The sequence below is a fragment of the Chelon labrosus genome (assembly GCF_963514085.1).
Source record: "Chelon labrosus genome assembly, chromosome: 16".
NCBI classification, from domain to species: domain Eukaryota; kingdom Metazoa; phylum Chordata; class Actinopteri; order Mugiliformes; family Mugilidae; genus Chelon; species Chelon labrosus.
In genome coordinates, this window is record NC_140349.1 from 1,902,826 (window position 1) to 1,914,863 (window position 12,038).

The following is a 12,038-nucleotide window of genomic DNA, read 5'->3' on the forward strand; positions in this document are numbered from 1 at the left end:
CTCCACGGAGGGAGGCAGCACCGTCAGGGTGGGACGGACATCACCTAGGAGGACAGGGAGCACACAGCTGTCAATCAAACAGCAGACACTTGGACACCTTTACTGTGAGACAGTTGATTTTCTCCTTCAAGAAGTTTCTGTCAGATGCTTTTTCTGCTCCACCAGTCACTCACTCACTCACACATTGTTTCACTTCCCTTTCAGAAAGCTCTCATGCATATCAGCACAGAGAGAATCATCATCCAGTTTGAGCTGAAATATGTCCAACTCCACTGGAAACTAAAGAAGCACATGTCTCAACATTTCCAAGAAAAGTTTGGCTTCAACATCATCAACATCTGAACCATACATGACTTTAAAGGATTTAGTGGAAACAAGTAGAGAAAAGCAGCTCACTGCCACAAAATGATCTTCATTATTTAACAAACTGTTGACATGATTTCAAAGTCAATCTGAAATAAAAACACATTTACAAATCCCCATCTTTATCTTCACTCTGTCCAGTTTGACTTGAAGAAAGTCAAATTGAATCCATCCTAACAACAGTTATTTTCATGTCACATTACAAACTGATCATAGGAGGAATCAACTTTGATCCTTTCTACACTTCAAGCTTTGAAATTTCACTTTGACACAAATGTGAAACTCAAACTTCATCAAAGCTGATCTGAGTTAGCCTCCATGAGGAGAGAGACAATCATCAAGAGAAAAAAGACATATTTGACTCTTCTTCAAACAGTCATGAAAAGGATTTTAAAAGATGAATCTACAATCTAGTATTTAGTATTAAATACAGTAGAAACTTACTTCCAACTTCCAGTCTGGTTCCTCCACCGAACGTGTACCACAGTGATACAAACTCATTGAGGCGCCGTACAAAAACCTCTGACTGTAGAGAGACACGGCTCTCTGACTCTGTCAGACTGAACTAAACCTACAAGCCCTCAAAATTCAACTTCACCATTAAAACCACAAAGAAGGATTTATCCTCTGAACCATACTAATGTTTTACATTCATTGATATGAGTTTTGAAATATCTCAAGTCAACTTTGTCTCTTGGTGCAGAAATGGAAATCTAAAAATATTACATGGAAAGATGTTTAGTTTTCCTGCCTGATGAATAAAAAGTCAAGAAAATAAAAAGAGAGAATAGGTCCTAAAATAAAACAGCTTTAAGTTTGACTTACTTCCAACTTCCAGTCTGGTTCCTCCACCAAAAGTCCACCACAGTGATACAAACTCATTGAGGCGCCGTACAAAAACCTCTGACTGTAGAGAGACACGGCTCTCTGACTCTGAAACAAACAAACTCAACTCAGTGATTCACTGTTTGGATCATTTTATCAGCTGATATGAAAACTGGAAATAACACAGTAGAACTAAATTAATGAATTTATATTTTTATTTAGAATTACCTTCATATTAAATTACGTTTAAAATGTCACATTGAGTTTTATTTATGTTTGAGATAAAGATGAATTTAAAAACTGGTAATATTATAACACATGCACATTTAAATAATTCATACACATGAAAAGACAAAATATATAAAATATTAATATAAGTACAGACATGTTCCAGATCAATACTGATAACTGACTGATCAACTGAATTAAAAATAATTAGAGAATAGAAAACGAAGACATTGTAATAGAAGATATATTCAAAAGTGTAAATGTAAAATCTTTCAACAACTTCCTGATCAATCCAACAATGAAGTGACTGATCCATTGATCAACAGCATGATCAGAGTGATCCAAGTCCCTGTTGGAGTCACTCAGATCATTTCCATAGAGAGTGACTTTGCATCAGCAGCACCATGCTCCAGTGCTCTGGGAGAGTTTATAGTCCTGAGAGTTGAACACTGGATGACTGACAGCTGTCCTTCATGACAACAGAAGCCACAGAAATCCTCCTCATCAAAAACATGACTTTGATCTGCGTCCTCATCTGGACTCTCCTCTGCTGCTGCTTCACAGGTAAAGTCCAGAGAATCAAACTCCTCTCCTCTATCAACATCCGTCCCTCTGAAATGAAGCCCACAAAACCATCAAGCTGCTTTATGTTTTTGTCTCTGTATCCTCAGAGTCCAGAGGCCAGGTCACAGTGACTCAGCCTGGAGCAGTGACCTCTGCTCTGGGAGGAACCGTCACCATCAGATGTCGGACCAGTCAGAATGTTTATAATGGCGACTTCTTATCCTGGTACCAACAGAGAGATGGAGGAGTTCCTAAACTTCTCTTTTACAGAACTAGTAATAGAGCATCAGGGATTCCAGGTCGTTTTTCAGGCAGTGGATCAAACTCTGACTTCACTCTGACCATCAGTGGAGTCCAGGCTGAAGATGCAGCAGTTTATTACTGTCAGAGTTATCATGAGATCAACAGTCAGAGAGTGTTCACACAGTGAAAAAGCGTCGTACAAAAACCTCCCTCAGTCAGACTGAACAGAAACTGAAGTGACTGCTGCAGCTGGAAGCTACTGCAGAGACTGACACAGTTCACTGAACACCAACACATCCATTCTTTACTCTTAAATGTTAAATCATATTTCTAAACATAACCCCATCACCAAGAGTTTAACTCTCAACAACTCTTTTAAACTTTGAAAGAGTCAGAACATCCTCTCTGTATCCACACAATAAAACATAACCAGTGCATACAGACAGACACTGTAGATAGAGAATTATAAAGTTTCCACATTGTTTATTTAGCCAACAGTGAAATAATTGTGTTCATCACATCACTATGTTCATCCATTCATATCTAAATATAACTAAATGTTCTTATCTGGTTTCATGGCGAAGGAAGGAAAGCTGGTGGACAGTAACTGTGAAAAGGTTTCTTCATGACCTTTGACCTCAGCTTCACACTGAGTCACATCTGTCTCAGCTACATCCAGCTGAAAGAAAAGAAGAAGACCAAGATCATCATCAGGAACCTTCATCATCAAAGTCAACTCAAAGAAAAGTAAGAAATCAATAAAATCTGTTAGAATTTCATTTTAAACCTTCAGTAACTTTTGTCATCAGCAGATTAAATCAGAGTTCTTTTAGTGAAACATGAATATCTGAATATTTATTGAACTTCTTGTTCAGCTTGACCTAAAATAGAAAATCCATACCAGTTGAGAAAAGTCCATCTGCTGAGGAAGTTCCTGTAATTTGATCTAAATCTTCAGAACAGCAACTGAATCAACCTGAAGTGAGAGCACCTTGTGTGGAAGCTTTCAGTCTCAACTTTAAAGTCAATGTAACCCAGTCCTGGAGTAGAACACGTATTAAACAGGCTGGGTCTGAATAGAGCTCACAGCACTGAAGTAGCCACAATGAAAGACACAGACCCACACGGTAAGATGCAAAATGAACTTGAATTATTTAACAGTTGTTGCAGTAGAAAATGTACAACAGTTATGAAAACAGCTAGTATAGAAAACTAGAAAATTCCCGCAGGAAATTTTGAGAGTGACTCGAGGGCTGCTGCCGGGGTTATTAAAAAAAGAAAAGGAAAAAGATGTTAGCATTACCAATACTAATGTTGGCATTAACATTTGCCACGCTAACGCGCGGCGCTGACGCACTAAACTACACAGTAAATTTTGCAGTGTTAAAGTAACACTTAAAGAGTTAAATTTAACACCATTTCCGAGTGTATTTGGTCCAACTCGGAATTAGTGTTAAATTAACTCTTACCATAGTGTTTAGAATTTAGAGTTAAATTAACTCTAAATAGAGTAAAAATTTAACACTCGCTTACACTGAATAGTGTTATTGAAATTTTACACCAAAGGTTAAATAACACTGAAGAGTGTAAATATTATTCTTGGTAGAGTTGATAATTCACTCTTCTATGGTGTCAAATCAATTCTGATTGAGTTCCATTCCAGTACAGATTAACACTAATAAGTGTTGATATTACACACTACTGTGTTGATAATTTACTCTCTTGCAGTGAAAAACAAGCTCTTATAGAGTAAAATTCTAACACTGTATAGTGTGAATGAAATTTGACACCATTTCTGAAAATAAATCTTAGCAGTGTTAATTTTACACTTTTGTAGTGTCAACTTACATGCAACACCATTAAGTGAGTAAAAATCACAAGTTTCCACAAAATAATGCATTTAAGAACTTTATTAGCAGCTCTCAACTATGTCAGGCTGAAATATCATCTCATCAAAACATCTCATGTAGAATACAAATCTACATTTAAAACATTGACCTTAAGTCTGCATAAAATGACAATATGGAACAACATAGAAAGAAGAATCTGTCGTTCCATACTTCAATTGTACATCAAATGGTCTGAAGTAACGCAGCTCATTTATGTTGAACATCTTTAGAACCCTGTCAGGATGCAGCCTGACCTCTGTTTCCTGTGGAGATAAGCACTGTAAAGCTGCATCTTTAGCTTGACTATGAATCTCAGAACACACTTCTTCCATAGAGGAAACAAAACTATTTACAGCAGATTGACTTAATCCGGCTGCCTTGAGTTGTGCAACAGCAGAAGCACACATATCTAGAGTGCTCCTATTGGAGTTTCTCAACAGTTCAGATGTTGTGGTTACCTCATCTTTGTTACCCGTCAGCGATGTTGTGGCTGTCTCATCTACATTAGCTGTCACCACCTCTCCTGTGCTCAAATTAACATCAGTGTCAACCTCCTGGTCAATATACTCAGTGTGTTTGGTGTTTAAATGTTTCCTAAAACCAGAAAATGTACCAAACACACATCCACATCCAGTCTGGGCACATTTAAGCCTGAGATTTTTTCCAGGTAAGTAACCATGAACTAATCGTAAATGCCTAACAAGCATATTTGAACTTGTTAACTCAGCCTGACAAACAAAACACTGCATGATAGAGGAGAAACTTCAAGCACTAATGAAGCAACCTCGCCCTAACTTCAGAGACACGAGGACTTTCCTTGACCTTGCCGACATCAATGTTGTACACTGTGGTTTGGATAAAAGTGTACATGTTGTGGAGCATGCTGTTGTATGATGTGCCAAACACAAAATGAGCCTTAAACAGTTCATCAAAGGCACCAAGAGAAGAGGTTGACCTGCAAGGTATGGCATTCTTGTCAAGAATGATGAAGAACTGATGGATTGCATTCTTCTTAACTCCAACAGCCAGGAGATAGGGTTGAGCTCTGGTGGTGATGGCATCGAGATGCTCTTGAATGTTTGTTCCACTCTGCGAAGACAAACACATGAAGATATGATTACAATTGGACAATTGTAATACATAAAACCAAAACAAAAAGAACAGAAAAACTAAATAATAATACTTTAAGTGAGACATATTCACCACCAACTAGTTGCTTAGAATACACGTTAGCATCATATTGGCTGTCAGTACTCATTACAAAGCACTTTATTAATGCCTTATTGTGCATGACCATATTCTACAACTATTAGGCAATTATATAAGATTTGTCCCTCAATAACCTCCAAAAACACAAACCTTCTTGAAGACCACAAGATGCTTCTCTGCTTGGGATGCCGAAACCTTTCCTGGTCTCTTCCGAACCTGAGCAGAGGGTGGAATCAGGTGTAGCAGCAATAAAACCGACGAAAGGTCACTGTCCCAACCTGTAACAACAATCGTGTGTTCAATCTCAACACACTTCAGTTATGCGGGCTGTCAACAAAATTCAGTGGCTCTGCAATGGCAGTAGCATTTAAATAAAAAAAAAAAAAAACAATAACGGAAAGATAGCAGTTTTATATCATCACAAGAAGTTATCCAAATCAAACCATGGGACAAACACTTCAGTGCTTTTGAAGTTTTGTTCAATATACTGCGTACATAATGTCCTCTTACATTTATCACACATCCAGATATGTAAATGTTTAGATATGATAATTATATATTCCAAGTATATGAGAGCAGCAGAAGAAGAACAAGAACAATTATCTTACCAAAGTCAACATCAACTTCAGTGCCATCCTCAGGAGGATCAGCTGCCAGCAAGAGTTCTTCAAGCTCACTTGTGGATAGAAGCTTTCTGCATTGTTGGATGATCTTTTTCTTGAACATGACCGGCCACCTCTCCAGAAGCTTGCTTGAGGTATCCTCTCCAAACATCAGAATGAAATCCTGTTCAACCTGGGGTGGGGTGGTGATGGGTGACAATTTCAATTTCAGGCAACCAAAGTTAACGGGTGATAGTTATTGGGGTATTACTACAACGCCTGTCTACCGTCTTATAAAAACTATTCAACTGTCATAATGTTTTCAAAATAATGATAGATAATTACCAAGCCTTTGACGTCTTTAAAACGTGGAAAGTCAGACAGTATGTTGCTCGACTGCTGGGGGTCAAGGACCATGTTGCGGCGATACACAAACGTCAGTTTCATTTTCTTGTTGACAGTGTCCTCATCAGCTGAATGTTTCATCAATGAGATTGCTTCGTTGCACTCATCTTCAGTCAGGGCAGTCTCTGGATCGAACTCGGACTCTCGTCTGACAGTTGGTCCTCCAGACATGGCTTCACCAGATGATCCTTTGGCTGATTCTACATAACATGGGAAAATACAGTATTATAAATACTGATATCAAAAACAGTTTTAGAAACCTGGCAAACTTTTAAAGAGGTACTCTTTACTCTTTATACCAAAAGTATAAACTTAATTACTGACTGTACTGTGATGAAACATATCAGTGCTGGTGTTAATATTGACATTTTTTTCTTCACAACTTATGATTATTACTATTATTTTGTGCATTGAAAGTGGCTCAAAATGTCTACTGTTTTGAATCACCCTAAAATTTGCCATGCCAGCCTGTAGACAAAGTCAGAGGAATTGAAGGGTGTAGTTAGACTTCAAGAAAAATATTGTATTATTTTAAACATTATGTGCAACAAATGCAATAACTGATCTTGCGACTGTTTTGTTCCATACATTTTTCCAGTATTACCTCCAAACGACGATCGCCTGTCTTTAGCTGTGCCTCTCTGAATAGTTTTAATCCTCCAGGCCAAGTACCCAGTTCCACTCTCACCATCATAATAGTGCTCCTTGGAGGATGAAAGGATAACAAAAAAAAAGACATTCATTAATAACATTTAAAAGTGAAAACAACAGGCTCCGATAGGATTCAAAATTTTTCAATACAGCATTTAACATTACTACAACCATTACTGTGTGCAACTCACATAGCCACTCTTAGAGAATGGGTCACTGAGGTAGGGGAATAAGGTCACTATTCCTCTGGCGTACATTTCTTTCACTTGTCTGGGTGGGGATGTACTGCAAGGAGAAAGGGGTTTGCGGTTATATTCACTGGATTTAATTTCGATTTCAAATTAATCTCTAAGCAGAACACAAGGACTGTTAACAAATTACCCATTCTTTTCTGTCATGTCAGCTGCTAGTATGTTGACCATTTTTCGTCTGGTTTCATCAGTCAAGGATTTGGTTCGCCTGTATTCATTTATTACACGTTCCCCACCAGGTTTGTTGGTAAGAACGGATTCCACCAACTTGAAACACAATACAAAACAATTCAGCACATTAGGACTATATCCACTGCAAATCAGAGTTCACTTAAATGCTGGAAATAAATTCATATCATGGCTAAAGATGTCCCGATTCAATCTCAAAGATATCGGCGGAACAATCAGCAGACGACAGACAGTTTATTAATTCAGGTAAAGGCTGCACCGAAGTAACAAACACTGAAGAGCTCCATCCAGACAGTGACAAGGTTATAAGGATTACAGAGAGGATTTGTTAATTTATATTTTATTGTTAAAGATAATAATAATAAAAACAAGCATATAAATTTAATTGATTTTAATAACTTTGATGTACTTGAAGTGTACACTTTATTATAATAAAATAAAAAACTTTCAGGAGCTAAAAAACAAAAAACTTCAAGACATAATGAGATCAACAATGTCTTCCAACCACGTAAATGTCATAAGAACTTATTTATAAGAACTTACTTGCTCAGCTTCTGCGTCCAACCTCTGGCGTTTTCTGGAGGGACTATCGGAAATGATGTCTGTGTCCTCAGAGTCCAAGGAATTGAGGGATGATGGTTGGGATTGCTCAGGAGAGGCTACCGTGGAAACAGATTCTAATCATGAATTGAGAAATCGAAATAAGAACACATTATATAGAGTTTGCTGATAACCCTAACCTGTCACTTCTAATAAACATCATAACATAATAGAAATTTAACAGAAACAAACCTGAGTCATATTTGATGGTTAACACCCCAGTGGAGGGATCCGTTACTACATCCTGAAAAACATCTTCATCCAACTCAGTCCCTGAACTGTCGACAACTTTCACACCTTCTGTTACAGCTGGGACACCAAACTTTGCAAATGCTAGGACACAGGAACAAAAGCTTGTGTAAACAAGAAAACCATTGCTTATCTAATGATAACATTTCACTACTCACTTAATATTCACTGAATCTGGATTACCTTTTACAGTAGGGCTCAAACAAACACTTAATGTGAATTAAAATTATTTTTTATGTTTTTGTACCAACTATACTTTAAGCAATGCATCCAACGTTAAGGGTGTGGTTAGAAAGGGTAACACAAAACACATATAGACGTTTGTAAGATATTGATTAATTCCAAAATCCAAGAACTTAAAATTTTCCATCATTTTATATTAATATTCCAGTATATCAATTTTAAACAGCTACTATTACTATTAGCATTTAAAGCTCCTTGTGCAAATCTTAATTCCCTGCAGAGAGTATCAGCACAGTTCATGGTTAAAGTTCATGTGCTCATTATTACAATAAACAAAAACTATATGCACTGTATTCCCTCAAATTTGAGAATATACATAACATACATAAGAATATCATGCATTTCAACTGAACAGTCCAGAAGCGAGGCCACCTTTTGAGGTGAATCACGTTCACTTTGAATATAATAAAGTTTGTTTCAAGCCACCAAACTGCTGGGAAATAATCAGCTATTTTGCAGAAATGACCAGTAAGATTTAATTTAACTTAATCATGTCATCTTCCTGAAGGTGCCCAACTGTCATACGGATTTACTTTACATTGCTGTAGTAACGTTACTTAATCCTACCGTTACAATACAAAAACCACCGGGCGCGTCCGCATTACATGTGCTATTCAATGTTTCAAAACCCACCGGCAGCCGTGGTACGGGAAGCGTCACCAAAGCGGGCCTCCGCTGATCTATTTTTGACGGACACCGCGGGCAGCCCGCTTCAACACAGAGCACCTCGAGCGGGCAGAAGCCGGACACAGAAAAAGCAGAGAGGATCCGGTCGATTTTCAAAATAAAACACACCGCGCAAACTACCGGTAGTAAAAACAGACAAAAGAGAAACTAATTAACTACGTAGCATATTTACACACGGAGAAGCAGATCTAGAAGCACATAAACGAAAGAAAATGACAAAAATCTGAGCAAGTAAACAAAGTCTGGCGGGCTAATCGCTTCTGAAACGCTCCCGCTAGGGTTTGAAGTCGCGTGCAGGACCGACCAAAACAGCGTCACGTGACAGAGACGTGCGGGTTTCGGAGTTAAATTTAATGTCTCCAACACATTAAAAACGACAATGTCTGTCAGTAACACCTGCGGTAACTTTAAAATACAAAAGACAACGCTTACTCAGTACCCAGAGTTAATGTCTACCCGCTCATGCAAAGGCAACGGATAGTCCAGCTAACATGAACTTTAGCTAGTTTAGCCAACTCCCCACACTAGCAATCTTCGCTATTCCACTATAATATTTGAACGTCACAAAGAACTACACAATCACACATCCACACTGTATTAACAAAGTTAACATAACTCTTGATAATTTGAGTGTTTGCTAGTTAATGTTAATTAGCTAACGTTAGCTACCTTAATGCTGCTCGCACATGGACTTGACATTCACTCGGCCACTACACATTAGCCGTCTGAAATTCGGCATTTGAAGACATAAAACGAGTTAAAGTTCACAGTTAACAGTGATATAAAGTCATTCTAAAATGCTGCTTCTGTTGAAAGGACAAATAATGCGTTTAATAGTCAATTAGGAGACACTTACCGCAGTCCTTCGGCACGAAGAAAATGGCGGCCTGAAATTTCCGTTAGACGAGGGGGGTGGGCGGAGCTTTCCAGAGTACGTTTGACACTCCGTAGTTTAACGACGTATATTTTCACCAACACTGGGCGGTATCTTACTCCAGCTGTTGTTGTAATAACTCTGAAGGAGTCAATGTACTTTGACACTGCATATTTAACACTGTAGAATTTACTTTGAGCTAAGGGTAGAGATTAGCACAGTCACGCACACACACAATAGAAAACATTCAACTCAGATGTACACACAGAGCAAGCAGAGTGACAGTCACCTCAAAAAATGTCTTGCTTTACCTCTCTGTTACTGCCTGTCTGTCTTTTACCCTCTCTCTGTCTCTTTCTTTGTTATTTACTTAAATAAACTGAAATTAACTGCCAAGGACTACAAAAATGGCTGCAGCTGTGGCCCTGGCCTGAGGCTGCCATGGTGACTCTGCTGGTTGCCATGACTACTCACAGACACAGGGGAGGAGAAGGAAGAAATTTTGATTTTTTGCCCTCTGACAGTCCTCGCATTTGGGCTCACTGAGGCAAAACCAAAGCTCACATCAGAAAAAAAAAACAGACAGTGATTGGCAGGAGAAGTTCCCGAACACACTGATGTAATTTTGGTGTCTCTGGAGTAAATATTGTGGAAACTGTGGCGAGTATAAGAAGAGGGTGGATTCAGCTTTCCTCGAAAATCAGCTTCATATTTTGAATGGGAGTTTATTGGCAGTTGGAGCGGGACACTCCTCACTCTGGGGCACGCCATTCAAATTCAGAAAATGTCTCGTCTTAGGCGAGCACATTGTATGAATCAGGACAAGTTCCTCTACAAAAGTGGAAAAAATCTAATGTCTACGATGTAAGATGTGCCCAGGAGCAGCGTGGAAAGAGAAAAATTTCAGTGAATTTCAGACAGCCTCTACCACTCTAGCCTCTGAGGGTCTCCCACTCTAGGCCGAACATTCCACGCAATACACACCCATTATAAACTCAGAAATTTCACATGATTGATCACGATGATTGACGAGTGATTGATCGAAAAGTATAAAAGATATCAAATATCTGAATAGAACTTTTATAGAGGACAAATTTACCTACATTTTAAAGTTTAAATGAAGTCTCTAGGTGAAATTTTGCGGGAGGAGTTAGCTTTTGAAAATGCCCCTCAAAAGTGTCAGTTTTTTCGTTTTTTCGCAGTTTCCCATTCATTTCAATGGGACGATTTTCGCAGTTTTTCGCGAATAAATTCGCGAAAAATTCGTGGATTCCTTATAAAAGTAATAGCACACCATTCCCGATAAAGGCGCACGTTTTGATGTAATTTTTGTCGGTGTCGCCCCAAAATTGCGGGGCGAGTTAGAGACCGAAAAAAGGTACGGAAGATGAATAATAATATAGAAGAAACACGCAGAAGAACAATAGTGTCTCGTGGCTTCGCCACGAGACACGACTCCCCATATAGCTTAGAGCTATATGGGGAGTCGTGTCTCGTGCGTAGCCTCGAGTCACTAATAACAAACAACAAAATAAAATGGCGCCTTCAAAAGAATGAAAGAGTTTGTTGAATACCGGTACTGTGTTCTGTGTCCAGTTCAATGTTCAGAGTTCATAAAGTTACTCGAGTGCTTTCGGTTGTTGGTGTGTGTTCCAAGTAGAACCAGCACAGCGTGACTGGTATAATCCTACCACAGCAGATATGTCGTCTGCAGCTCAGTAGTTCTCATGTAGACCTGGTTCCACTGGGGCGGCTCGCCATCTATTGGATTCCTCTAGGTTTCAAATAAAAAAGACCTGACCTGTGTCCACAAAACAGGTTCATGATTTTCCGTTCTTTGTTAAGTCATGACTTCTATCTTTCTATTTCTATTTTCTATTATATTTCTCTTTTGTTTCTGTAAAACATTGCATTTTAATATAAAATAATGAGGGATTACGTCATCCTCATCGGACTAAGGTAACAG

At 38.5% G+C, this 12,038-nt stretch overlaps 1 protein-coding gene across 1 annotated transcript; it reads right to left on the reverse strand.

Moving 5' to 3' along the window:
* Window positions 1-3,524: 3,524 nt before the first annotated feature.
* Window positions 3,525-11,584, reverse strand: LOC311501617 (uncharacterized protein). The gene is made up of 3 exons (XM_084563552.1): window positions 6,269-11,584; window positions 5,930-6,116; window positions 3,525-5,599 (listed from the first exon to the last, which is right to left on the reverse strand). The coding sequence occupies exons 1-3, from the start codon at window positions 6,497-6,499 to the stop codon at window positions 5,448-5,450; spliced, it is 570 nt and encodes a 189-aa protein (XP_084419678.1). The 5' UTR covers window positions 6,500-11,584; the 3' UTR covers window positions 3,525-5,447.
* Window positions 11,585-12,038: the final 454 nt, after the last annotated feature.